The 24740-nt window shown below is 38.3% G+C and overlaps 1 protein-coding gene across 1 annotated transcript in view; it reads left to right on the top strand.

Moving 5' to 3' along the window:
• The first annotated feature begins 2352 nt into the window (after positions 1–2352).
• LOC121370875 (receptor-type tyrosine-protein phosphatase S-like) overlaps positions 2353–24740 on the top strand; it is a 31312-nt gene continuing 8924 nt past the window's right edge. Inside the window, exons 1-10 of the mRNA XM_041496389.1 lie at positions 2353–2472; positions 3538–3576; positions 8163–8213; positions 9402–9483; positions 10412–10505; positions 12491–12564; positions 14158–14289; positions 16828–16953; positions 19332–19486; positions 21166–21310. Coding sequence (XP_041352323.1) covers positions 3554–3576; positions 8163–8213; positions 9402–9483; positions 10412–10505; positions 12491–12564; positions 14158–14289; positions 16828–16953; positions 19332–19486; positions 21166–21310 — 882 coding nt within the window. The 5' untranslated portion in view covers positions 2353–2472; positions 3538–3553. The remainder of the gene's footprint in view (positions 2473–3537; positions 3577–8162; positions 8214–9401; positions 9484–10411; positions 10506–12490; positions 12565–14157; positions 14290–16827; positions 16954–19331; positions 19487–21165; positions 21311–24740) is intronic.

Raw genomic sequence — 24740 nt, forward strand, 5'->3', positions numbered from 1 at the left:
ATATACATGCTTTATTATTTACGTTATTAATTAGCACACTTCCACGAAATCTGATAAGAATCTACAATCTTTAAATGAGGTTGAATTATCCGATATACTGGTTTTGCTTTCAGAAAATGTACTAAGAAGGTAATAAATTCTGAAAATGCAACCAGATGAAATGCCTTCACATGTTGTTATTGTCCCTTAATGGTGGACCGATCACGTGATTTTAAACATGGCCGCGCACAGTACTTTGACGTCACTGGCCAATAAACCCGTCTATAGTATAACGACAATACTGACAGAATCGAAAATAGAAGTGATGTGCTTTTCAATAGATAAAAACGTCTTAAGGCCATTTTCCATGGAGCGTATTATTGCAAACTTTCGGCGCCGAAACCGCACCTGTTTTGTCTGCGCGGAATACGCGCTGCTTTTGTAAAAAAACAAATCGCTTCACACTATCTACTATACATGCGTTTCCATGCAAGCAGATTGCCGCGCTGATTAATGACCGCGCGGAAAAAAATCGCTAGTAGAGGCGATTTTTCTCCGCTTGTCTGCGCGATCAACGCTAGAAAATGTTATAATTACGTCATTAACGTTGGAGTATTCCAATACTGTCTCCATGTTCTGGGTGGAGGGGACATCCGGAAATACTCATGGTATTTGTTATCGTCAAGCTCAAAATCTTCGTTTTCTTTTGTTAAGCATTATTTTCTTCTTGAGAACTAAAGCTAAGAATATGTCTTCAACATTAGACTCTTCCCAATGAACAAATAATAGTTTCACTGGAGGTGCTTTGACATCGTCATTTTGGTTGTCAACATGCGTTTTCCCTAAAATCTGCACAAACTATCTGCTTCATGGAAATGGATTGCCTGCGTGGCTAGAATTAACACGCACGGCAAAAAGTAGCCCGGCAAAACGCAGCGCGACAAAACTCGACCCCATGGAAAAAGGTCTTTACACTGAGGCGATTGATTGTAAATTAGCCATTTGTGTTTACCCAGTTCACTGGTTGCTAGGCATGCTAGGGTGAAGGTCAGTGGATGTAACTTGAAAGACAAATCGGAGAATAGGTTATTGTTATTGTAAGGAGATGTAAAGTGACGTCAATGGAATACTGACGTCATTCAAATTAGAAATTAGCTGTATTATCACAATGCTTCACCACATTGAAATAAAACTGGTCTACATACAACGCTGTTCACAGGTCGGTGTAATTTTATTTTTCATAATTCTGAACAAAATATTAAGTTTAATTTTTTTACAAATGAAATAAAGTAAAGTTTGTTATATTTAACGATGCCACTAGAACACATAGATTTATTATCTTATCATCGGCTATTGCACGTTAGACATGGTCATTCTGACAGTTTTTTAAAGGAAACCCGCTGTCGCCACATAGACTACTCTTTTACGACAGGCAGCAAGGGATCTTTTATTTGCGCTTCCCACAGGCAGGATAGCATAAACCATAGCCTTTGTTGAACCAGTTATGGATCACTGGTCGGTGCAAGTGGTTTACACCTACCCATTGAGCCTTGCGGAGCACTCACTCAGGGTTTGGAGTCTGTATCTGGATTTAAAATCCCATGCCTCGACTGGGATCCGAACCCAGTACCTACCAGCCTGTAGACCGATGGCCTAACCACGACGCCACCGAGGCTGGTCAATAAAAGGTACCTTTTTTCAAATATATCGTATCAAAAAATTACCGTTGGATGTGTGATATTTATTGCAGTGGCGTAGGAAGGTGCCAAAAAGTGGGAGTGGGGGCACATTTATTATATCACTGGTGTAGGAAGCGGGGGGGGAGGGGGGGGGAGGGTCACATATATATTATATTTATATATGTGAGTCCCCACCCCCGCTTGCTACGGCAGTGTATTGTGTACGAAGCCAAAACAATGGTGTGAAAAGTGACTGTCGTCGACCTTAATTTTCAACTCCATTTTCAGTGAAATAATAATCATAATCGTTTCGTTGTCTTCCTCTAAATATGACGGTCCCTGACAACGTAATTTGTACGTCCCGTCGAACTCACGTTGCCACGGGTGGATCAATGGGATGACGTTATATTGTAATGAATGTAACGGAAGTTTAATTATGAATAATTATTATATGAAGAATAACTAGTTAATGACGTAGGATATCGCTTTTATTTTGTGAAGGTAAGAATGGGAAATTCAGTGAGTTATTATTTTTATCCTGCAGACCATAAACATTAAGGGGAAAAGATATTATTTTTGTTATTTCGGCAACACGGTACGATGACCTTGAGGTCAAATGAGTGATTTTGTAATGTAGCTATACATGTGTGTATGTACTTGTTTATGACTGCTTTAATCGGTCATCACAATCGGCCGATAGAAACAGTGGTTGCAGGATAAAATACAATTTTATAAAGTCATCAAAATGTCTGGATATTCATGAACATTTGTCCAAACATTTTAATACAGATGTCTGCCCCGTTTTATGTTTTAGGTGAGTGAAGAAGGTAGCATTAATATAAATAGGCCACTTTTTTAATTTGAAAAAAAAATTAAGCAGCTTCAATGTTAGAAACTGTGGGGCTTTTCAATAGTAAATGTCCTTTTGGAACATTTTAAATTTAATAGATAATCACATCAATACTAAGATCAGCAACGTATTGACCTATTCTTGCCCTATGTGTTGTAATCAATATGTTAAAGGCGCAGACCCTAGTTTCAGCGCGTGCAAATGGACACTTATTAAGTTTAGTTACATCTACAAAACTGTAACACATCTGGATAAAATTACAGCAGAGTGAAACTAGAGTCTGTGATGTTGACACAGTGAAATACCCTTTAAACAGACTTTAATTCGACTCCATAACCGGGTTTTCTCAGACACACGTCCGTTTTTTAAAACACGAAACATGTAGTTTGCAATATTAAAAACACCAGGATGACCAGACACACTTCGGATGTACGAAAATGGATAAATTAAACAATAACATTTTAGTAATGATTGATTTCAGTTATGAAAAACAGCGTTAATAGTGAAAAATATGCATTTGTGTTTAGAAACTAGGGTCTGTCTCTTTAAAAATAGGGTGTTGTGTATTCATGATAATGTTAATTTAGGAGCTTAAAGTGCACATTAAGTGCATGACTCATATTAACTAATTTGAAAAATAAATAATTTTCAACAACTGTTATATATGATAACAAATGTAAGAGACCATTTTGCCGATATTTACGTCCTGGGTTGTATGTCATTTATCAACGTATGTTATTATCATGCACTTGCAGCTGAAATAGCCTTTAAGAACGTGTTGCACATAGCATTGTCAACTGACATATATGTAAAGTACTGTTATAACGAACCGGCAGGGACCATGTTAGATAGTTCGTTATATCAGTAGTTCGTTGTAGACATTTGCATAAGTTGGTTATTAATATATAGGGAGATAAAACGGAATTTTTCGATCAGTTCATTCTAAGCATGTTCGTTATGTGTACTTTGTAAGTGTACTGTGTATATGTAAGTTAATATAATAGTTTAATATGTAATTTAATATTTCAGTGTCTCAAAGATTGAAATGGAGTCAAAATATAACAGCAGGTACACACATTTGAAATATTAATATTTTAAACCTAAATCACTTTCTTACTTGAAATGTGTTGAGTGCGTCGGAGGGAGAGAGAGAGAGAGAGAGAGAGAGAGAGAGAGAGAGAGAGAGAGAGAGAGAGAGAGAGAGAGAGAGAGAGAGAGAGAGAGAGAGAGAGAGAGATGGAGGGTGTGTAAGAGTATTACCATAGTTAATACACTCGATCTAAGTCATCTTCCCACACACCCACACACCAAATCGAACTCATGTTCCTCCCCCGTTTTCCCTTTAATTATGATGTTTGTTTTGAATATCGAACTGTATTAACGTACCTATATCAAATTAAGGTTATGACACGTCCATTTGGCTTCGTGACAAGTTGTTGGTGTGGGGTTTTTGGTTTGTTTTTTGGTTTGGTTGTTTTTTTTCTAATGTTTTTGTTTAATGCTGATATTTTTATTACTGTTGTTGTTTGTTGTTGTTGTTGTCGATGATGTTGTTGTTGATGTTGTTGATGTTGTTCTACACGACTGACACTGTTAACTATTCCATAGTCTAGCTTGTATTATTTCGTTCAGTTTAAACATTGTATTCGGAATAGCATATTTATGTTGTGCAGTGGTGGCCTCAGGAGAGAGCAGATTTAATAACTCTCTATGGATCCACAATTTGTTTGGATCCCGATATTTGTCTGAACTATTTCAGTCCATCATTAATGTGATTTGGTTGATTTTCATTACGGAAATGCTTGACATAGATCGTATTTCCTCTAATAAACGCCCGGGCGCTTATTCATTTCAAAACGGTCGCAGACCCGGCGGCTTATTGAAGACCCCGGCTTTTTTTTGTTTGTTTTTTTGCTTTCTTTTTTCTTCAGACAGGAGGTGATAAAACGGGACCCGTCATTTTTAAGAAGGTTTTTTTTTTTTTTTTTTTTTTTTTTTTATGCCAGGCAGTAATTAGTGTTTGGCAGTCTTACCCAGCGTTTATTGGAGACCCGGGGCTTATTAGAAGGAAGGAAGGAAATGTTTTATTTAACGGCGCACTCAACACATTTTATTTACGGTTATATGGCGTCGGACATATGGTTAAGGACCGCACAGATATTGAGAGAGGAAACCCGCTGTCGCCACTTCGTGGGCTACTCTTTTACGATTAGCAGCAAGGGATCTTTTATATGCATCATCCCACAACCAGAATAGTACATACCACGACCTTTATTACACCAGTTGTGGAGAACTGGAACGAGAAATAGCCTAATGGGTCCACCGACGGGGATCGATCCTAGACCGACCGCGCATGAAGCGAACGCTTTACCACTGGGCTACGTCCCGCCCCGCGCTTACTAGAGGTCCGGCGTTTATTTTATTGCAAAGTGTTACAAACCTGCCGTTTATTTGAGGCCTGGCGCTTATTTGAGGAAATACGGTGCCCTGTAACAGTTTTGAGGTAGGGTTGTAGCTAATCTCGATTGAGATTAGGGTGGGGCGGCTTCACTGAAACTTCCATCACGCCATCTTCGTATGTTAGGTTTCATCACCACCTAATGAATCAAATTAAAGCAAATTTCGTGGTGCCATACTCTTCAGGACTGACACTGGACGGAATTTTGTTTTTAACCAATGTTCAGATATACAGATTATTTGCTTGGAAATTATTCAAAAGTCTCTAATTTAAAGATATTTTAATACCTAAATACTAAATGATATTAAATATGCTAATGTGGAATGGACACGATGAGCCCTGCTCTTGACTGACATGTTGTGAAATACATACCATGATATGGTTGATATCGTTACACAATATGTGACATTTTTCATAATACAAATTTATCGGTTATAGTTGTGGGGGTTGTTTTTATTTGTGGTTATATTTGAGTTGTATGCAGTGATATCCAGGCAGGTGTCATCCTAAAGCAGTTTAAAATATTCAAGATGGCCGCCAAGGAGTCTGAAAATCAACAAAGTGTTATATATCTGTAACTAAAGTCCGAACCACATTGTTCACAATTACGATAAATTAATCTCCTAACTTTAATTACCTAAATATTTTCCTCACATTTTATCTAGACAAAAATCACGGGAAAAAAACACATTATTATGACACGGATTCCACATATCAAATTGTAACCGTGTCACCTAATATTGACATCACTGAGATCTCCTGGGACAAAAAACATGCTATTTCTCGCCATATGCCATTTTACTTCAAGAGGGGTAGAAGCCTCCAAAGTATGTGACGTGATTAATATGACGTCATCGCGATTGCATTATACCATAACGCGAATCATAACGTTGTTAGATTACATCACATCTCTTGGAGAATATTCCACAAAAAAGCAAAATGGCAACTGACATAAAATTACATGCTTTTTGTCCTTGGAGAGGTGGGTGACATTTTTATCATCTAGTATGTGGAATCTATGTCACTGTTATGGTTTTCTCACGGATTTTCTGTCTAGACAAATTTTTTTAGGAAATCTAACGGTAAATAAAGGTAGGAGTGTATTTGATCATAGTTGTTAACAATGTGGTTCGGACTTTGGATTATAAAAAAAAGAGAGAGAGAAAAAAAAAAAGACAAATAATTCAATAAAGTGATTAGCTGAAGCAAACTTATATTAGAAATAATTATTATAATATTCAAGATGATCACGAGACAGAAATTTTAATTATATGTATTTTTGTATGTTTTAAAAAAGATTTTTAAAAAATCAATTAAACACTTAAAGCAACAGCTTAAATTATTAATATATCTTAAATAATACGATAAAAAGGATCTCACAGATGGTCTCTTTGTTAGTATAATCAATGATAAATTTATTAATTTCAAACTATTACAATTAGGGTCTCCACGAGTACTCGAGTAGGCCCTATTCCGGCAAAACTCTTGAGTCCGTTCACAGGACGCGTGTACCCGTGCAAGAATGAGCACTCTCATTTAATTATATTCTTTTACATCATTTGTCATATGCTTGCCGCCAGTTACATTATTGGGCACAAGCGTGGGAAGCGGGGTACGGGGTGCAGGGGGGCATGTGCCCCCACATTGTAGCAGCAGCGGTGGTTTATATATATAGTTATACATGTCAAAGGCGTAGCGCACATTACAGTAAGCATGTAATGCACAAAAATCCGGGAATAGGTCGAAGCTGTCTGTAATTGATCTATAAAATATCCTCTTAAAATTGACTGGAAAAAAGATAGAACAAAAAATGCCTCAGGAAAGGCTCATAATACATCAGGCGTCCCGAGTTTAAAATCTTCATATTGGGGGGGGGGGGGGGGGGGGGGGGGGGGGGCGAATCCCCCAGCTAAACGTTTTTTGGCTACGCCCCTGCATGTATGCATGTGCACATATGTGTGCCACCCCCAACTCTCCCACCCCCGCAGCTTTTGGCACCTTCCTACGCCTGTGTTGGCCTATATATATGACATGGAGGGAAAACAAAAGTCGCATGTTTGGAGTGCAATACAATGACATGATTTGGCATTCATGTCCAGCGCTGGAATTAAGATGCATAATGCTATTTTACTTTATTCCTTTAGTCTCGTTATCATCTAGTGTAATTGTCGGGTATTCGGAACCAGGTCGAGTTTGACCCTCGGGTACTAGAGTCCAATATTTTGTAGTAGGCCTACTTGTATTTCTTCATCTTTTGTCTTGGTGATACCGCATCCAGTGTCAACGACTGATATAGGTCTACATGTAATTGTAAAAAAAAAAAAAACATTACTCCATCATTTATTATTTACTGACAGCTCATAGATTTGTTCGCTGTGATATTGTGGAATCACTGATTGTATATTAAATTAGAAAGGGATTAGTAACGAAAGTGGTAGGGTCTGGTTTGCATACGCTCAGCTATTTAGGCGATATTAGCATACCTCTGCCGCATGCTACAAATCAAGCCAAATTGTTTACTTTAGCATGCTATGATCAGTCACCATGTTAGTCAATAATAGCACGCCATCATAAAATGTGATCATCAAAAGTTGATCACACCATGATATGTGCAACAAAGATAGCCTTTCTTCTTCCCTCAGTGAAAAGATAAAATGAAATCCTTTTAAAACATTTTTTTTTAAATGATGTTTGTATTATATCTTTTTACAGATACATAGCACTTTGTTGATTTTTAGACACTCATGGCGGTCATCTTTAAGATTTTAAATTGCTCAAGAGTGATATTATAACATATGCCCAAGAGATAAAAAGAAGAAAAAAAAAGAAGAAGCTGCCGGTCTCTAGAATATGATATCACGTTAAGCTTTGGAATATTAACTGTTCCCCGGCGCATTTTAAATTCACTTTTTGCATCTTTCGGATGAACAATATAATATGATTTCTTCATGGATACTCAAGGATTTATATAATGCATATTTATAGCATAGCACAACTTGATCCATAAGTTTAAAGATTTTTTTTTTTTAAAGTCCATTTGTTTGGCATATATTGGGTTGTAATCTATATAGTTTTTCATATCAAGACGGCGTTTGTTGAAGTATTATCTACCAACTTGTTTAATCAAATTACCGTCTAGGCACATGCCGTGTATGTAGTAATGTGCCTTTATTTTTCATTTCATTGACATTTAAAGAAGTAGCGATACACAAGACAGTTCGGAAATGCAGTCAGTATTTAAAACGAGGTACACACATTTCAAAGATATTGTTATTGCAATTCTGATATACGCTCTCTCTCTCTCTCTCTCTCTCTCTCTCTCTCTCTCTCTCTCTCTCTCTCTCTCTCTCTCTCTCTCTCTCTCTCTCTCTCTCTCTCTCTCTCTCTCTCTCTCTCTCTCACTCACTCACTCACTCACTCACTCACAATGATACGTAATTAGGCCTGTACTTGCTTCATTCATGTGTAGGCCATTGCCAGAAGTCCTTTACTGTGTTTAACGTTCTTACAGAAAATTAGTTCCTTCTTTGTCCACCAAAGTCAGAATGAATTCAATTCAACTTATTTTCGTGCTTATATCGAATTAAGGTTCAAGCACTCATAATGAATTAGAGATGAAAGTATGCTGATCTGTGGTTACGGATTCAGAAAGATGGTTTTAAGATTATATATATATTTTATATATTCCCATTTTGACAGTTTTATGACAGTTATCTCATCCAGCATATGCTAGAGATTGATCTAAAGACAGTTGGTTGGCTATGCCAAAGTGAATTAAATCCGCCTACTGTAATTAGCATTACAGATACCGATTTTTACAGATCATACACAAGCTCCTGTCATAAATATCTTTTAGTTATACACACGTTTCAAACGTCTTTTTTGTGGTTGTTTCGTTCGTGGGGTGGGTGGGGATTTTTTTAGGATATGCTAGAAACATTAATGATATCTCCAGTGGCAATTCAACGGGGGCACGGGGGCCATGCCCCCTCATTCAAACCTTTTGTTTCACTATTTTTAATTTACTATATTAAATTTTATAAAATCATACCCCTGCCTCTCTTACTTTCTCTCTTTCTGTGTGTGTGCATATCTGTCTCTTCTGCTGGCTTAGTTTATCTCTCTCTGTTTTTCTACCTTCTCTGGGGGTTTTTTTGTATCTGTCTCTCTGAAGTCGCTCTCTGAAACTTTGTATCTGTGTCTCTTCTCGCTATTTCTAAATCTTCTCTGTAATTTTCTCTCTCTCTCGCTCTCTCTCTCTCTCTCTCTCTCTCTCTCTCTCTCTCTCTCTCTCTCTCTCTCTCTCTCTCTCTCTCTCTCTCTCTCTCTCTCTCTCTCTCTCTCTTTCACAGAGTTTTGTCATGTTGAAAAATTAATGAGACTTGTATGTTGGTCGTTGCCTTTGCTATTGGAAAATAATTTGTTTTTGTTGCAGGCCAGTTAAAATGAAAAACTTCAACCAACATATCACTGAGCTATATTCTAACATGTTTGCACTGTTTATCAAGGAATGGTCGGTGAGCTTCAACTTTATTGTCTCTCTTTATTGTCTCTCTTGCTCATTCTTGCTTATTTATCATGGTCAAATTATGTCCTTGCTTATCATGTGATATGAAATGTGTTTGGGCCTATGCTTTTGTTGTTGCTTAATATTCGGTATCTCAGTTTTTCCCATTTCTTAATAATCGATATCCGCTCATCTGCTGATACACAATTGTGAATGATGAAACCGTTGTCATATTCAGAAAATAGCTCTGCATAAGCCATAAAGCCTTTCACTCTCTAGGACAATACATCCTCCCTACTTTGTATGTATATTGATATAAATTAATATATTAATATTGCCATTTCCAAGATCGGTTTGACAGTCTCGTTGGGTGAAAATTAAAGGAAGGCGGCAACGCGACACACCCAAGTCTTCAAAAAAAGAAAGAAAGAAAAAGAGACAGACATATATGAATTTACACAAGACACTGCTCAATGGACATTTAGGTAGCTGTGACAGCATGCGCTCATGAATCACTATCAAAACAGTAATGGTATCATGTGTTGGTCAAAAATGAGTATATCCAGTTCCACGGGTGGCACAAGTCATGAAACATTTTAAAGATTATTGTGCTTTACGACACCACTAGAATACAATGGATCATTAATCATCGGCTATTGCTTCAGTTAATTAGCAACAAGCGATGTTATATAATTATGCACATTCCCAAACACAGGACAGCACATTCCACGTGGAACACTGGAGATTCGATCCTACAACCCAAGCTTTACCGACTGATCTAACTTGCACCCCACACCAGTAATGAGCCTAATATATTTAGTTTTCTAGTTTGTTGTTTTCATATAAGCAATGAACAGTATTCATACATAGGTTTTTTTGTTTGTTTTTTCCATGTCTTCCAATGTACTCAGGTTTTTGTTTTGCATTTTCTTCACTAGGACCTGGATAAATGTACCGTTTTTCACACCGCTGCATCGTGTGCACTAGAAGTCTGTAACAGACGGAAAAACAGATACCAAACGATCCTTCCTTGTATGTATTGTTTGCGTGACGTCCGATTCATTTCGTAGGACATGTATTGAACGCTTGTCTTTTAAAGGACTGCATGGCAATGAGTGGTAATATTACTTATTATGTAAACTTTCATGATATTGAGGTTAAAATAGTGTCAGCATGTTAATAAATAATGTTGACGTTTTAGTAAAATATAAATTATACATTTCATGAAAAAATAACGAATACCACATACGGGCTGTAATGAGCTGACATTTTGGTGAAATGATATCTCAGTCGAGGCTGCCATGAAGTCTGTAACGGACTATTATTAGGCATAAAAAGTTAAACGTTTTTGTTGTTTAAGGACACCACTAGAACACATTGATTTATTTACCACTGGCTATTGAATGTCAAACATTTCGGGGATCAACCCTAGACCAACGGTGCATCAGACGAGCGCCAGTTTCTGCCCCATCATTACTCATAATATTAGCGTATAATGGCTGCTGTTGTTGCTGTTGTAGCCGTTTATGATAAAACCAACAACTGCTTTACGGGAATAGAGCCTACTGTGTTTGCTTATAATAATATTTCATTTCATTGATTTTTTGTTTTGGCTTTTATCCAATTAAAGTGACATTCCTGAGTTTGCTGCAATTTTTAAGATGTTATCGACTAACAGAGACTTTTTAACGATTGTAATTACATATCAAATATATTTTTCTGCATAAAATATTAGTGGCTGTATATTAAACATGTTTCTGATCGTTCTAATATTTGTACAAGATAAAATTTCCTTTTGTTTCCTGAAATATTGTTTTTTCGTACGTACGAAATTATTTGAAGATAAAATCCAGTTTGGGCTTCTTAGAAATATTAAGGCGACCAGAAACACATTGAAAATAAAGACACTGGTATTCTAAAGAAGAAAATATATTTAATATGTAAGTTTAATCGTGGAAATATTTTATTAGTCGGAAACATCTTACAATGTAGCAAACTCAGGAATGTCCCTTTAAAGTCCTGGGCACACATCTCAGCTATCTGGACTATCTATCCAGTACGGGATGTAGCCCAGTGGTAAAGCGCTCACTCGATGCATGGTCGGTCTGGGATCTACCCCCGTCGGCGGGCCTATTGGGCAATTTTTTCGTTCCAGCTAGTGCACCACGACTGGTATATCAAAGGCCGTGGTATGTACTACCCTGTCTGTGGGATGGTCCATATAAAAGAGCCCTTGCTGCTATTTCTCCCTCCAGCCAGTGCACCACGACTAGTACATCATAGGCCGTGGTATGTACTATCCTGTCTATGGGATGGTGCATAAAGAGTAGCCCATGAAATAGCGACAGCGGGTTTCGTCTCTCAATATCTGTGTGGTCCTTAACCATATGTCTGATGCCATATAATCGTAAATAAAATGTGTTGAGTGCGTCGTTAAATAAAACATTTCTTTCCTTCTTTCTTTCGCTCCGGGTGGAAATCGGTACCGGAAGGTTATCCCAGTATCTGATGACTTAACCGTATATCGACTGTAGATGTTTAAAAGATATTTCTTACACACCCATTGGTGAGAACACCATGAGTTATTTTTTGGTTACACATAGTTGTTAACACATGTACGTCTGTTAAAAATTTCAAGACATACCACTGGCTGCTCCTAGGTGATGACCAGGTGACCAACTACACGATGGAAATCGATTAGAGAGTGCTGTATAGTTAACTTGACATTCATGTGTCTGTGACGCGTAAGTCAGCTACAAGTGCAACGTCTGTAAAAAAACTTTTAGTCGAAAAAAATGTTAAAATTTGCTTAAAACCTGGTTTTTGAGGATATGTAAGAAATAAAATAATACATTCGAGTCCGTTAGATACCATTTATCTCACAGTTCGTTATTTAAAAACGTATCAAACTCGCTTTCGCTCGTTAGATATATTTTAAAACAACTCATTTTGAGATAAATGGTATCTAACGGCCACTCATGTATTATGCTCTATATAATTGTGGTCACGTGTTTCAGATGTCCATAGCCGAGTGACGCTAGAGCCGCTTTCAACTGAGGGTTCGGACTACATAAACGCCGATTTCATTACCGTGAGTAAATAGTGTAATATTGTTTTCGTCACAATATAAAAACCAAAAGAAAGTTTTGAAAGAAAGAATAAGCTGAGACACGCAGCCACATTCATCTTTACCAAGAATTTAATTCAATACCATTTTAGGGTTTACCATAAAAATAGATATCACTTCCTACAGGTAGTGTTTACAATCATTTCTCGTATTGGTACCTTCTGATCCGCCAAGTGCACCACGACTGGTATATCAAAGGCCGTGGTATGTGCTATCTTGTCTGTGGGATGGTGCATATAAAATATCTCTTGTTACTAATGGAAAAATGAAGCGGGTTTCCTGTCTAAGACAAATTACCAAATGTTTGACATCCAATAGCCGATGATTAATAAATCAATGTGCTCTAGTGGTGTTGTTAAACAAAACAAACTTTAGTTCCTTCGGCAAATATAGGATTATAACAGCACCGCACTCTACATTAACGGTCATAGCTTTAGATTGCACTAAAGAGGAAACGATAAAGGGTCTGCCCAAAACAAGCAAGCCCAAATTAAGTAGAAACATGCCTGCCTCAAAACATTTCACCTTAAAATCAATGGATTAGATTAAAACAACTTGAAATACATTTCTGAATATGTACAACTCTTTATCAGCTATTATTAACATTACTGCACTATTCTATTCTATTTATCCAATTAAGGTTCAAGCACGCGCGGACAGTGGGTTGGTTGTTAGTGAGAGAAAAGAGGGTGTAGTGGTCTTACACCTATCCATTGAGTCATTAAAACTCGCCCTGGATGGGCGCCGGTATCGGGATGCGAACTGGGTTCCCACCAGTCTTATGTCCGGTGGCTTAACCACGACACCACTGATGCCGGTATTACTGCAGTAAAAACACCTTCGTATGCTCAGAACAGACAAAAATCATGTTCTACTCAAACTAGTGTGATCTAAAGCGTGTAAGTCCGATTACAACATACTGTCATGCTACCTTCAGGAGCGGGATTTAACTCAGTCGGTTGAGTGCTCGCTTGAGGTGCTCGCGTTGCAGGATCATACTACCTCGGTGGAATCATTCAACTGATTGGATTTTGTTTTCTTGTTACAACCAGTACACTGCACAACGGGTCAACGCTCTGTGGTATGTGCTTTCCTGTCTGTGGGAAAGTGCATATAATAGATCCCTTGCTGCATTAGAAAAAATGTAGCGGGTTTCCTCTGATGACTACATCCAATAGCCGATGATTAATCACGGGCGTAGGAAGGTGCGAAAAACTGGTGAATGTGTGGGGGGAGGGGAGCACACATATATAAATATAAAAATGTGTAAAAATATATTTTTAAAATCTATCGCTGCTGTTACTTTGACACACACACACATATACACACACATATATACACACACACACACACACACACACACACACACACACACACACACCCGCTTCCTACGCCAGTGTTAATTAATCAGTCTGCTCCAGTGGTGTCGAGACCTGTCAACCCTCCCGGATTCCGCGGGAGTTTCCCGTTAGTTGATAAAAAAACACAAAAAACCCTCAAGATACCCTTCGAGGGAGAAAAACTGTCGTTAAACAAAACAAACTTTGCTACCTTCAGGGCCACAAAGAACGAGAATACATCGCCACTCAGGCTCCACTGAAGGAGACGTTTGCGGACTTCTGGCGGATGGTGTGGCAGTACAAGTGCAGAGTGATCGTCATGCTGGCGGAGCTCGTCGAACACGAAATCGTAAGAATACAAAGGTGCCTTTATATTCTGGGGTGGGATGTAGCCCAGTGATAAATAGCAAGCCTGAGGCGCGGTCCGTCTCGTCGGACCCAGGATCGATCCCCACCGGTGGGCCCATTGGGCTATTTCTCGTTCCAGCCAGTGCACCAGGAATGGTATACCAAAGACCGTGGTATGTGCTATCCTGACTGCGGGATGGTATAAAAGAGCCCTTACTACTAATGGAAAAATAAAGTGTTTTTTTTTCTCTATGACTGTGTCAACATGACCATATGTTTGCCATCCAATAGCCAATGATTAATAAATCAATGTGCTCTTGTGGTGTCGTTAAAGAAAACAAAATTAAACTATCTTTATATTCTATTTATAACTTACTTAGTATTATCATTAATAGTATTGTTTTTGGTAATATAATGGTCAATAATGTTTGAGGATAAATGAAATTTAGATTTTGCATTATGTTGCACGTGCACGTAAATGAAATTAGTCCATGAGTCAAAATGTTTTGTTTTTTAATGTCTTATTTCGAATTCAATTCCTCTGAATTATTTCTCGTTTATGGCTTTTATAGGTGTACCCTGTTCTCTTGGGTTTTTGGGGGTTTTTGTTTCTGACAGAGCGTCATGTCTTTACAACAGTCATTAAAAATTAGTTCAATACAATACCCGACAGTCATTATCTAATATGTATATGGTACTGAAATGTTCCTGCAAGAGTACAAACATTCTGTGTTCAATATCTATTCGCAAGAAAGAAACAAGAAATCGCTTTGAAACACGTTGTGTCCTTTAATAGCATGATGGGCGCAATGGCGGATCCAGAAAATCCATTTGGGAGGAGGGGGGGGCAATGACATGAGGCGGAATGCCAAGGGATCTTTGGGGGAGGTTTGGAGGGGGGGGTGAAAATTAATATATAATAAAATTATAACTGTCGCAAAATTTAGGGGGCTTGCCCCTCCCCCTAGATCCGCCTCTGGCGCCTGACCGGGTTTTGAACAAGGCGAACTGCAACCTGTTTAGATTCACCCCAGACTCGTACCTTACAATATAGGTGCAAACGAAAGGAAATGTCATATACTCGTCAGATACAAGTTCGCATACACAATATGTAAATTTAAAATGTCACAGTGGGTCTTGTTAACAGTTAATAAATGTGAACGTTTTAAGTTATTAATGATTTTATAATACGAATTTGTCATTCCACGAAACAATCTTAGCACTACTATCGTTAGTGCAGGGTGCACAATAAGTCAATACTTTTCTTAATGTGCAGTGCTAGTTGCATCTCTCTATTTAGCAAATTTGAATTGGCGGGGAACTTTTTGAAGGTTGACATTGGAAGATTTATTTTGTTAATAATGAAGCAAGTACTTCAGTTGGGATTTAGTGAGCACTGTAGGTTATACATGTTTGGTTTGTGTGTCCATTTGTTGCACCATTTTGGTTGAGAAACGGTTGAAACATGGTGCCGCATGTTTTGAATACCAGCTATATATAGGGTAATGCAACCGTTTTTTGGACGTAGAAAGAACCACACTTTCTACGTCCGTTCGGATTATAGTATCGTCGGAAATGCCTACAATTCTACGATAGCCAGCCTTTTCCATGACGTGGCGTAGCTTACTGTCGTCGTAAATTACGGTGTAAATTTACAGTTCGTACGAGGCATAAATGTCAAATAGCAGTTCGATGATGATTTGATACTTTCTAAGAAGAGTACGAACTTATTTGGGACATTCCTGAGTTTGCTGCAATTTTTAAGATGTTATCGACTAACAGAGACTTTTTAACGATTGTAATTAGATATCAAATATATTTTTCTGCATAAAATATTAGTGGCTGTATATTAAACGTGTTTCTGATCGTTCTAATATTTGTACTAGGTTAAATTTCATGTTATTTTCTAAAAAAAAAAAACCCATCGTACCTACGAAATTATTTGAAGACAATCCAGTTTGGACTTCTTACAAATATTAAAACGACCAGAAACACAGTGAATATACAGACAATGATATTCTAAAAAAGAAAATATATTTAATATGCAAGTTTAATCGTATAAATATTTTATTTGTCGAAAACATCTTACAATGCAGTAAACTCGGGAATGTCCCTTTAAATTGGATTTAAAATACACATAATACCAATTTTAAGAAATTAAACTTTCGATGAATTTGTTTTGGCCCATAAGAATTTCACAAAAAATATGGGAGATAACTCTTTTGTCTTATGAATCATTTCACTTATCACGTCAAAAATAAATTGGAAAATGTATTTCGTGGATGACCAATACCAACAAATAATATAACATAACATATGGGTAACATATTATTTCGTTTTATTTAACTTCTTCTCACAGAAGATTTTAATTGTCAGAGGAGTACGTGTTTTCGACCACCGTAAAGTTGCTTTGTGGAATGGTTGTATGATTACGTATGCCAGCCATAAACCTCACCGTAAGTCACTACAATTACCCGTATCAACGATTCTTTGGTGGGACGGGGCCCTCGTGAATAACCATTGTTCTGCATTGTTGCAGGTAAAAGTGGACAGATACTGGCCGGACAGACTAGGATTCACAGAGAAATATGGAGACATAGCTGTTCGCCTAGCATTTATAAGTCAACGGGAAAGGATCATCGTCCGAAAATTCCACCTGACACTGGTAATCAATATATATATATATATATATATATATATATATATATATATATATATATATATATATACATATATACATACATACATGCATACATGCATGCATGCGTGCATGCGTGCGTGTGTGCGTGCGTACGTGCGTGCGTGCGTGCGTACGTACATACATACATACATATAAATTTACAAATTTAACTTTGATGAATGGTTTTACAAAGAGCGCTCATCTTGTCAGGAGCAGCAATATTAAATAATATTAAATAATTCCAGACTTCAGTAGTTTTTCATCGTTTTATTGCTACAGCTCTGTTTCGTATGGTCAAATAATGACCACACTCTTCAGGCAATTTTAACGAATACTGTTGAAAACGTTTGCGACTGATGACGTCACAACATCAGTTGATGTATGATGTAATTCTCGACAACTATATCGCGTCACCAAGAAAGTTTTGAGAATTCAGGTCTTATGCTGGCGCTTGGTACAGTTAGGTGACATCGGTGTTACTGATGTTTTTGAGAACGAATTTATTTCGGTGGTGGCATGGACTTGCTAATTCATTGCGTTTGTTCAGGCTGCACAGGTGTTTCTGACATATTATGATAAACTTTTCGTAAAGGCATAGGTCACATTTCTTATTTATGTTACTATAGGGTTAGCATTTTTTTAGTACCTTCCACTTTATGTGGAAGGATTTGTTATTGTCCTTCAGGTTCCATATGTGTTTTGACAGCTCTGTATCATTTCTTTTGTTTTCATGTTGGAAGGATGCCGTGTGGTTTCTGTATCGTTCTTTGAAATTGGTTGCTAGCCCTACGTATGATTCTGTGTTTTATTTTGTTGTCACTGTTGCTTGGTACACCACGTTGTATTGGAGGCATTTTCTGTCGAGTGGGCATTCGGGTGTCTTTCTACAGTTGCACTCTTTTTTTGGTTGCTGTGCTGGCGTCGTTGTTGCATCAGAGAGTATTTTCTTGTTGTGGGATGAAATGGTGTTTTTTTATGTTTGGCATGCATGAGTAGCTAAGTTTGATGGAATGCCTGTTAAAGATCTTGTGTAATGGGTGGTTCTTGGTGAAGCATTTGTCGATTGTGTTCAAAAACTTTTTCCCGATGTTGCTTTTGACGTTAGAGTCCCATGGAGGATTGTACCATGTGATGTTTCTTTTTCGATTCTTTCGTCTTGAAGGTTGATTTGGTTGCGGGTTGTATGTAAGTTTGTAATCGTATCCACTTTCTGTGATTGCTTTTTGGTAGGGGGCTATGGCTTCCTTAAATATTTCTTTACTAGATGAGATGCTGGTTAGTCTCTTTTTGATGTTTGCTGGGATGTTTCTTAGTATTGTCGGAGGATGGTTACTTTGATGGTGGACGTATAATAATTTGTTGTTGGGTTTCATGTATGGTTTGAAGTGCCCATTTGTGAGGTCGAAGCTTACGTCTAAGAAGTTTACGATTTTCTTGTTTGCTTCTATTGTGATTTTTAGGCCGTTTGATTGAAATACCACCAGGTGTGTATATATATATATATATATAGTACACTTATAACGAATATGCTTAGAACGAACTACTGCATAGAACGAACTGATCGTAAAGTCCCGTTTTATCTCCCTATACATTGATAACCAACTTATGCAAATGTGTACAACGAACTACTGCTATAACAAACCAACTATGATGGTCGCTTCCGGTTTGTTATAAGAGTACTTATCTAGTGAAAACGAGTGTAGTATTGTATTTATTACCCACCTTCAAATAATAAAACATCTGACAATTACTTACAACACTACTCAACCGGACATGCGGATGCATACAGCTTAGACTACGGAGGGGCGGGACGTAGCCCAGTGTTAAAGCACCCACCTGATGCGCGGTCGGTCTAGGATCGATCCCCGTCGATGGGTCCATTGGACTATTTCTCGTTTCAGCCAGTGCACCACGACTGGTATATCAAAGGTATGTGTTATCCTGTCTGTGGGATGGTGCTTATAAAAGATCCCTTGCTACTAGTTGAAAACTGTAGCGGGTTTCCTCTCTATGACTGTCAAAATGACCATATGTTTGACATCCAAAAGTCGATGATTAATGAAATCAATGTGCTCTAATGGTGTCGTTAAACAAAACAAAACAAAAATGACATCATTTAGTAAACTTATACACACACCACCAGGTGCGTACGAAATGTGTCAGACATTCCCAAATGTTCAACAGGTGGGTAAATAATACATCGATTTATGGTTGCTCGGCTGCATCTCGACACATGCGATACAATGGATATACCTTTAAAAAAAACCCAAAAAAACAAACAAAAAAAACAATTCTTATAGTTAACAAAAAAACACAGTGTATATGATCCCCCAATTGTCTCCTAATACCCACTGCGTTTCCAGGGAACGGAAAAGAGAGTTGTTAGTCAGTACGTCCTTGAAGACTTCAAAGAAGATTGCTCTGACGTGACTCCCTCTGCCATCGTCGACTTTATCCAGACAGTTCGCGAAGACCTGAACTCAGGCCCGGACTCTGGCCCTGCTGTTGTGCACTGCAGGTGAGTAACAAGTCATTGTCACGTACAAACCGGCCTCGGTGGCGTAGTGGTTAGGCCATCGGTCTACAGGCTGGTAGGTACTGGGTTCGGATCCCAGTCGAGGCATGGGATTTTTAATCCAGATACCGACTCCAAACCCTGAGTGAGTGTTCCGCAAGGCTCAATAGGTAGGTGTAAATCACTTGTACCGACCATTGATCCATAACTGGTTCAACAAAGGCCATGGTTTGTGCTATCCTGTCTGTGGGAAGCGCAAATAAAAGATCCCTTGCTGCTAATCGGAAAGAGTAGCCCATGTAGTGGCGACAGCGGGTTTCCTCTCAAACTTTGTGTGGTCCTTGACCATATGTCTGACGCAATATAACCGTAAATAAAATGTGTTTAGTGCGTCGTTAAATAAAATATTTCTTTCTTTCTTTAGTCACGTACAAAAACTCTAATTATAGCTCTTCGAAAATAATTCAGACAAAAAGATTCTGTATGAAACAAGAATTCCACTGAACACCAGGGCATGGTTATTATTTCGGGCCAGGTTCTTGGTTATTATTTCAGGCCATGTTCTATGTGGCCTCAGATTACAGTTATCTTCCCATCCGGAAATGTGTCCGCGCAAGTAGTCTGCTGTTTGACTGTGATTATTTCATGGCAGACAGCTTTGAAGTGGCAACTATTTGACTGAAGTTGACAGGGGGGAGCATGTAGTTTGTAAACATGTGTAACTTGATGACTTGTTTGTGGTAATTCTGGCCCATGCAAAAGTAGTGCTTTTTGTGTAAAATGGGTGTACTCCGGCTAGGTTTAGTGGGTGTTTGTTTAAACCAGTATCCTGGGAGAAAGAGCTGGCTAACAGAGGTTGTCCTTTTCAGGGTATGTTTCCCCTAGGCAGGCAAAGGTACATTAAAAAAAAACATGGGCCTGTTGATTTTAATAAAAATGTTATAGCCACTAACGCTATGTAGAAACATATAGCGTAATTAAGTGTGGTCTGTGGCCTTGTGCGTTATTTTTGACGCGGCGTGGACGTTGCTACCAAAAGCTAGCGCACCCATATATGGAAACATTGCTGTTGATGACAGTGGAGTCGACTTTTTGTTTTGTAATTTCTTCCAAGTTCCGCACCTAAAACCGCGCACGTCGAAAACGACCCTTAGTAGCAGTAACACTCGCATGAGAAGTACGTTAATGACATAGGCGTAGAGGCTTCCATGTTTGTAGGGGTGCAGACCGGTTTTTGCCCGAATTAAACGATCATATCCGAATCTGAATAAGAACATTTATTCATAGTAGCATTACTACCAAACAGCTATATACGATTGCAAACGAATCACTACGTATTTTTACATGGATTTTGAGGGTAGAGTGATGGAAATACATTGTAAAAAGGTATCAGGAAAGCACATTTTGCCCGAACATCTGTATCATTATTGACCAAATTTGAGGGGTTTTTCTAGCACTAGGGGGGGGGGGGGGGCAGTTGCCTCCCCCTGCCCACTGTTTCGTACGCATATGTGTAATGGTCTGTAGCTTTCAAACAACACTTTTTTTAATAATAAAATGTGTTCTTTACAGAACTGTGGTTGGTAAATAAGACACTATACTTGGGGGTTTTGTCCTTTTTATCAGTATGAATATGATAAACACTTGTGCAGAAGGTACCGTTTCTATCTTTCAATTTACAGTGCTGGACTAGGTAGGACGGGCGTGTTCATCGCGCTAGATTACTTCCAACAGCGTATTGCTATGATGTCACTCGAAGATACGATCGATGTGTTTGCATTTGTTCTGAAGATGAGAAATCATCGACCACATATGGTGCAAAACCTGGTATGTCAGTACCTTTATAACACAAACTGTGATTTTTTGTAACACAGGCATGATTACCTTTCTTCATCGCTTTGTTATTTCGTCATGTCGTTTTGGAACCAAATGTATTGGCGTTTTAACACATCTCGTCGACAGAGAGTCAACCAGTAGACATGTGCCAGAAAGCCGTGCTAGAAAAACCGTCTAGCACACGGTAATGCGCCCTTTTCATTGGTTGTCTGGACTCGTCGTTTAGTAGGTAGACCCCCGTTGCTACCTGTAACATCTGTTTTGTGTACCTAATTCCCTTTGCATTACATGTACAATTCATCTATCTCACAGAAGTTCATCTTATTCTAGTCAGTGTTTGCAATATTTTGAGATGTGCCTTTCTATCTACATTGTGCTTAATAACTTATGCTCAGGTGCATATAATTAGTATCCACATCGAATATTGTCATTAGCACTAGGAAAGTCTTGACTTCCTTTCGTATTCCTCTGTATTTTCATGCAATTAAAATATGTCTGTCGTGTTCACAATTTCTGGAATTCTCCTTCAGGGTCTGCTCTGGTTCCTCCATCAGTATGTCCATCAGTTCTCACGGTATCATATCTCCATTTCATATCTAGTGTTCCTTCTGAAATTTCTCAGCCATGTCCATTTGGCTGGGGAATAGATTGGTATGACTGCTACCAAATGACAACTTGGTAATTTGTTCTCTTTGTGTGTATTCTCAGAGCATTCTCAGTGAACATATATACATATAGGGTGGAGAAGGCTTATGTATACCTTACTATAGTTCAATATTAGCATCCTTGATTTGGCAACAAACATTTCCAGATATTTCTCAAGTCCTATAAAGAAGTAATATAAAATGTTCTACTTCTTAAATATATGAACATCAATGTCTGCTAATGAGCTAAATACATTTCAATGAAGTCTTGATGTTGCTTGAAAATATTCAAAACCATCAGTTTTCCACTCTGAATAAAAGCGCTGTTAGTATCATAACCAATAACGGCATGCACACCAGGGAGTGCTAGTCAGTGTCTTCCATGCATCCTTAATGATGCTGTGCACATCCATATGATACATCTTGCTGTCAAGTTGAGTGCATAAAATGGTCGTATCTGGGATGGTAAACTGGTAGCAATGTACAGACATTCAAGAATAATCTTTGTATCTGCATTTTCTTGTATACTTTACAACACACTCAGACATGGTTTGCATTTGAAACATGTACTTTGTCTCACAAATAGAAACTTTCTTCCCAAGAAGTTCAGGTTAGAGTAATGTCTTCCAGTCTCTTGAGTCCTTTCTAAGGATTCCTTACATCAAGTGTGGCTTGCAAAAAACCCTTTGTACATAAGATATTTAGTGCCAAATCAAGAATGCTGCTATTGTGCTACAGTGGATTAGTTGCAAACCTTCCATCCTGCAGAGATTCCCTGAAAATGCACTGCACCAATAGAGCAAATTGCAAGAGAGAAAATTGCCATGGTCGTATTTGGTATTAGTCATATCACATAGTTCATGGTATTCCTCAACCATATTGACATGGCTGAGAAATGTCCTTAGAATTATTGAAGCTGAAGTGAATGGTTTGTGATCTGATGCTACAAGAACTGTTGATATATTGAGGGAGGAACAAGAGCAAAGGTCCAAAGGCATAATAAGAAATTACAGACATTGTGAACATGATAGACATTATATTTGAGTCAGATGATAAGACTGAAATAGGAATAAAGTCACGTGCTAGATATGCCTGATGACAATATTTGATGTCAGTTACATACACGTAAGCATAAATTAAGCACACTTTAAATAGAAATGTTTTAAAAACATATTACAAGCTTCGGTGAGATAGATGAATTGTAAGTGTAACTCCTGCAATTAAGAAAATCACTTTGTGGTTTGTTGTTATGAAAAGTAGTTTAGCATGAATAGCATTCATAATTTGGATGTTAACTTCAACACTACCATACATTTTTTTCCTATGTACTATGTTTGTAATATCCAGGCAATTTCAATTCCATTGCCTTACTATACTTAATCAGATGCCAACCATTTATTATTTTTTGGTGGAATACACTCACCAGTAACCCAGCTTTTAAAGTAAAAGCAATGAAATAGTCCAGAATTATTTTGAAATATTTTAGAAAATTAGGTCGAATATTCAGAATGATCAAAATTTTGCCATGTTGAAAATAAATAGGGTACCTACATTCAAAGTGCCCAACTGGTACACCCACTAACAGACTGCCTGCAGTCAACCTGATTTGAAAATATCTATGAATAGGCTGCACAGATATAATTATCTTGAAAAATCCTGTTTGGGGGGGGGGGGGGGGGGGGGTTACGTGGTGGTTATAGTGGGCCCACGGTCTAAAAATGCAGTGAATTTTATCATAATTATAGTAAAATTGTAAGTATGATTGAACTAAAAAATATTTCTGGCACTCGTTCTTTTGTAGATGGTTTTCTTGAGACTTGTGCCAGAAACTATTAATCTATTCGCAGTATATTTGCAAATACACCTATAGTCCGTCCCATCCTCCTACAAAAATGTTTTTGGTTTTTTTTAAAGAATTTAAGGGTCAGACGATATTTTCGACATTATTTTCTGAATGTCAATTATATTAGCTAGACCATAATGTCACGCATGGTATTGATCCATTTTGACGAAAGTGGGTCTAAGCATCCCATAAATGAATTAAAATCCACTGTCATTGACACTGTCGACTAGTTCTAATGGCGAAAACATGCTTACATTTGCACGTAAATTAGGGCGAAAGCGAAAGGTCTTCTAAGTGCCCATAACTTGCTTTTTCACAAAGCGCTTCATTTGCACGCTTTGCACGTGTATTCCATGTTCCCAATGCTGAATTTCCGTATAATTGGAGCTTGCGTTCGTGTACGGTGCACACTCCAAATTCGACAATGGTACGACTTCAACTGACTATCGAAGATCGAGGAAGGGCTATTGCTTGGCTTCAGGATGGCAATACGCAAAGAAATGTTGCTCTGAGACTTGGTGTCAGTCAGAGTGTCGTTGGCCGACTGTGGCAACGGTACCAAGCAACGAATTCTGTTCGAAATCGTCCACGTTCGGGCAGACCCCGAAACACTACAAATAGAGAGGACCGCTACATCACCAATATGGCTCTACGTCAACGCACAACCACTGCACGCCGATTACGTGACAATCTGCGGACTGCGACTGGAACTCGAGTGTCTGATCAAACCATACGCAATCGTCTGAGAGCCAATAATCTACGCTGCCGTCGCCAGGCTGTTCGACCACCACTCCTACCACGTCACAGAACGGCCAGACGTCACTGGTGCACGCTTCATCTGCGGTGGCAACGTGTTCAGTGGGGTCGAGTGATGTTCACTGATGAGTCCAGGTTTAGTCTCCAGTTCAACGACGGTCCGGTTCGTGTCTACAGA

Source organism: Gigantopelta aegis, chromosome 4, assembly GCF_016097555.1.
Source record: "Gigantopelta aegis isolate Gae_Host chromosome 4, Gae_host_genome, whole genome shotgun sequence".
Classification (NCBI taxonomy): Eukaryota; Metazoa; Mollusca; class Gastropoda; order Neomphalida; family Peltospiridae; genus Gigantopelta; species Gigantopelta aegis.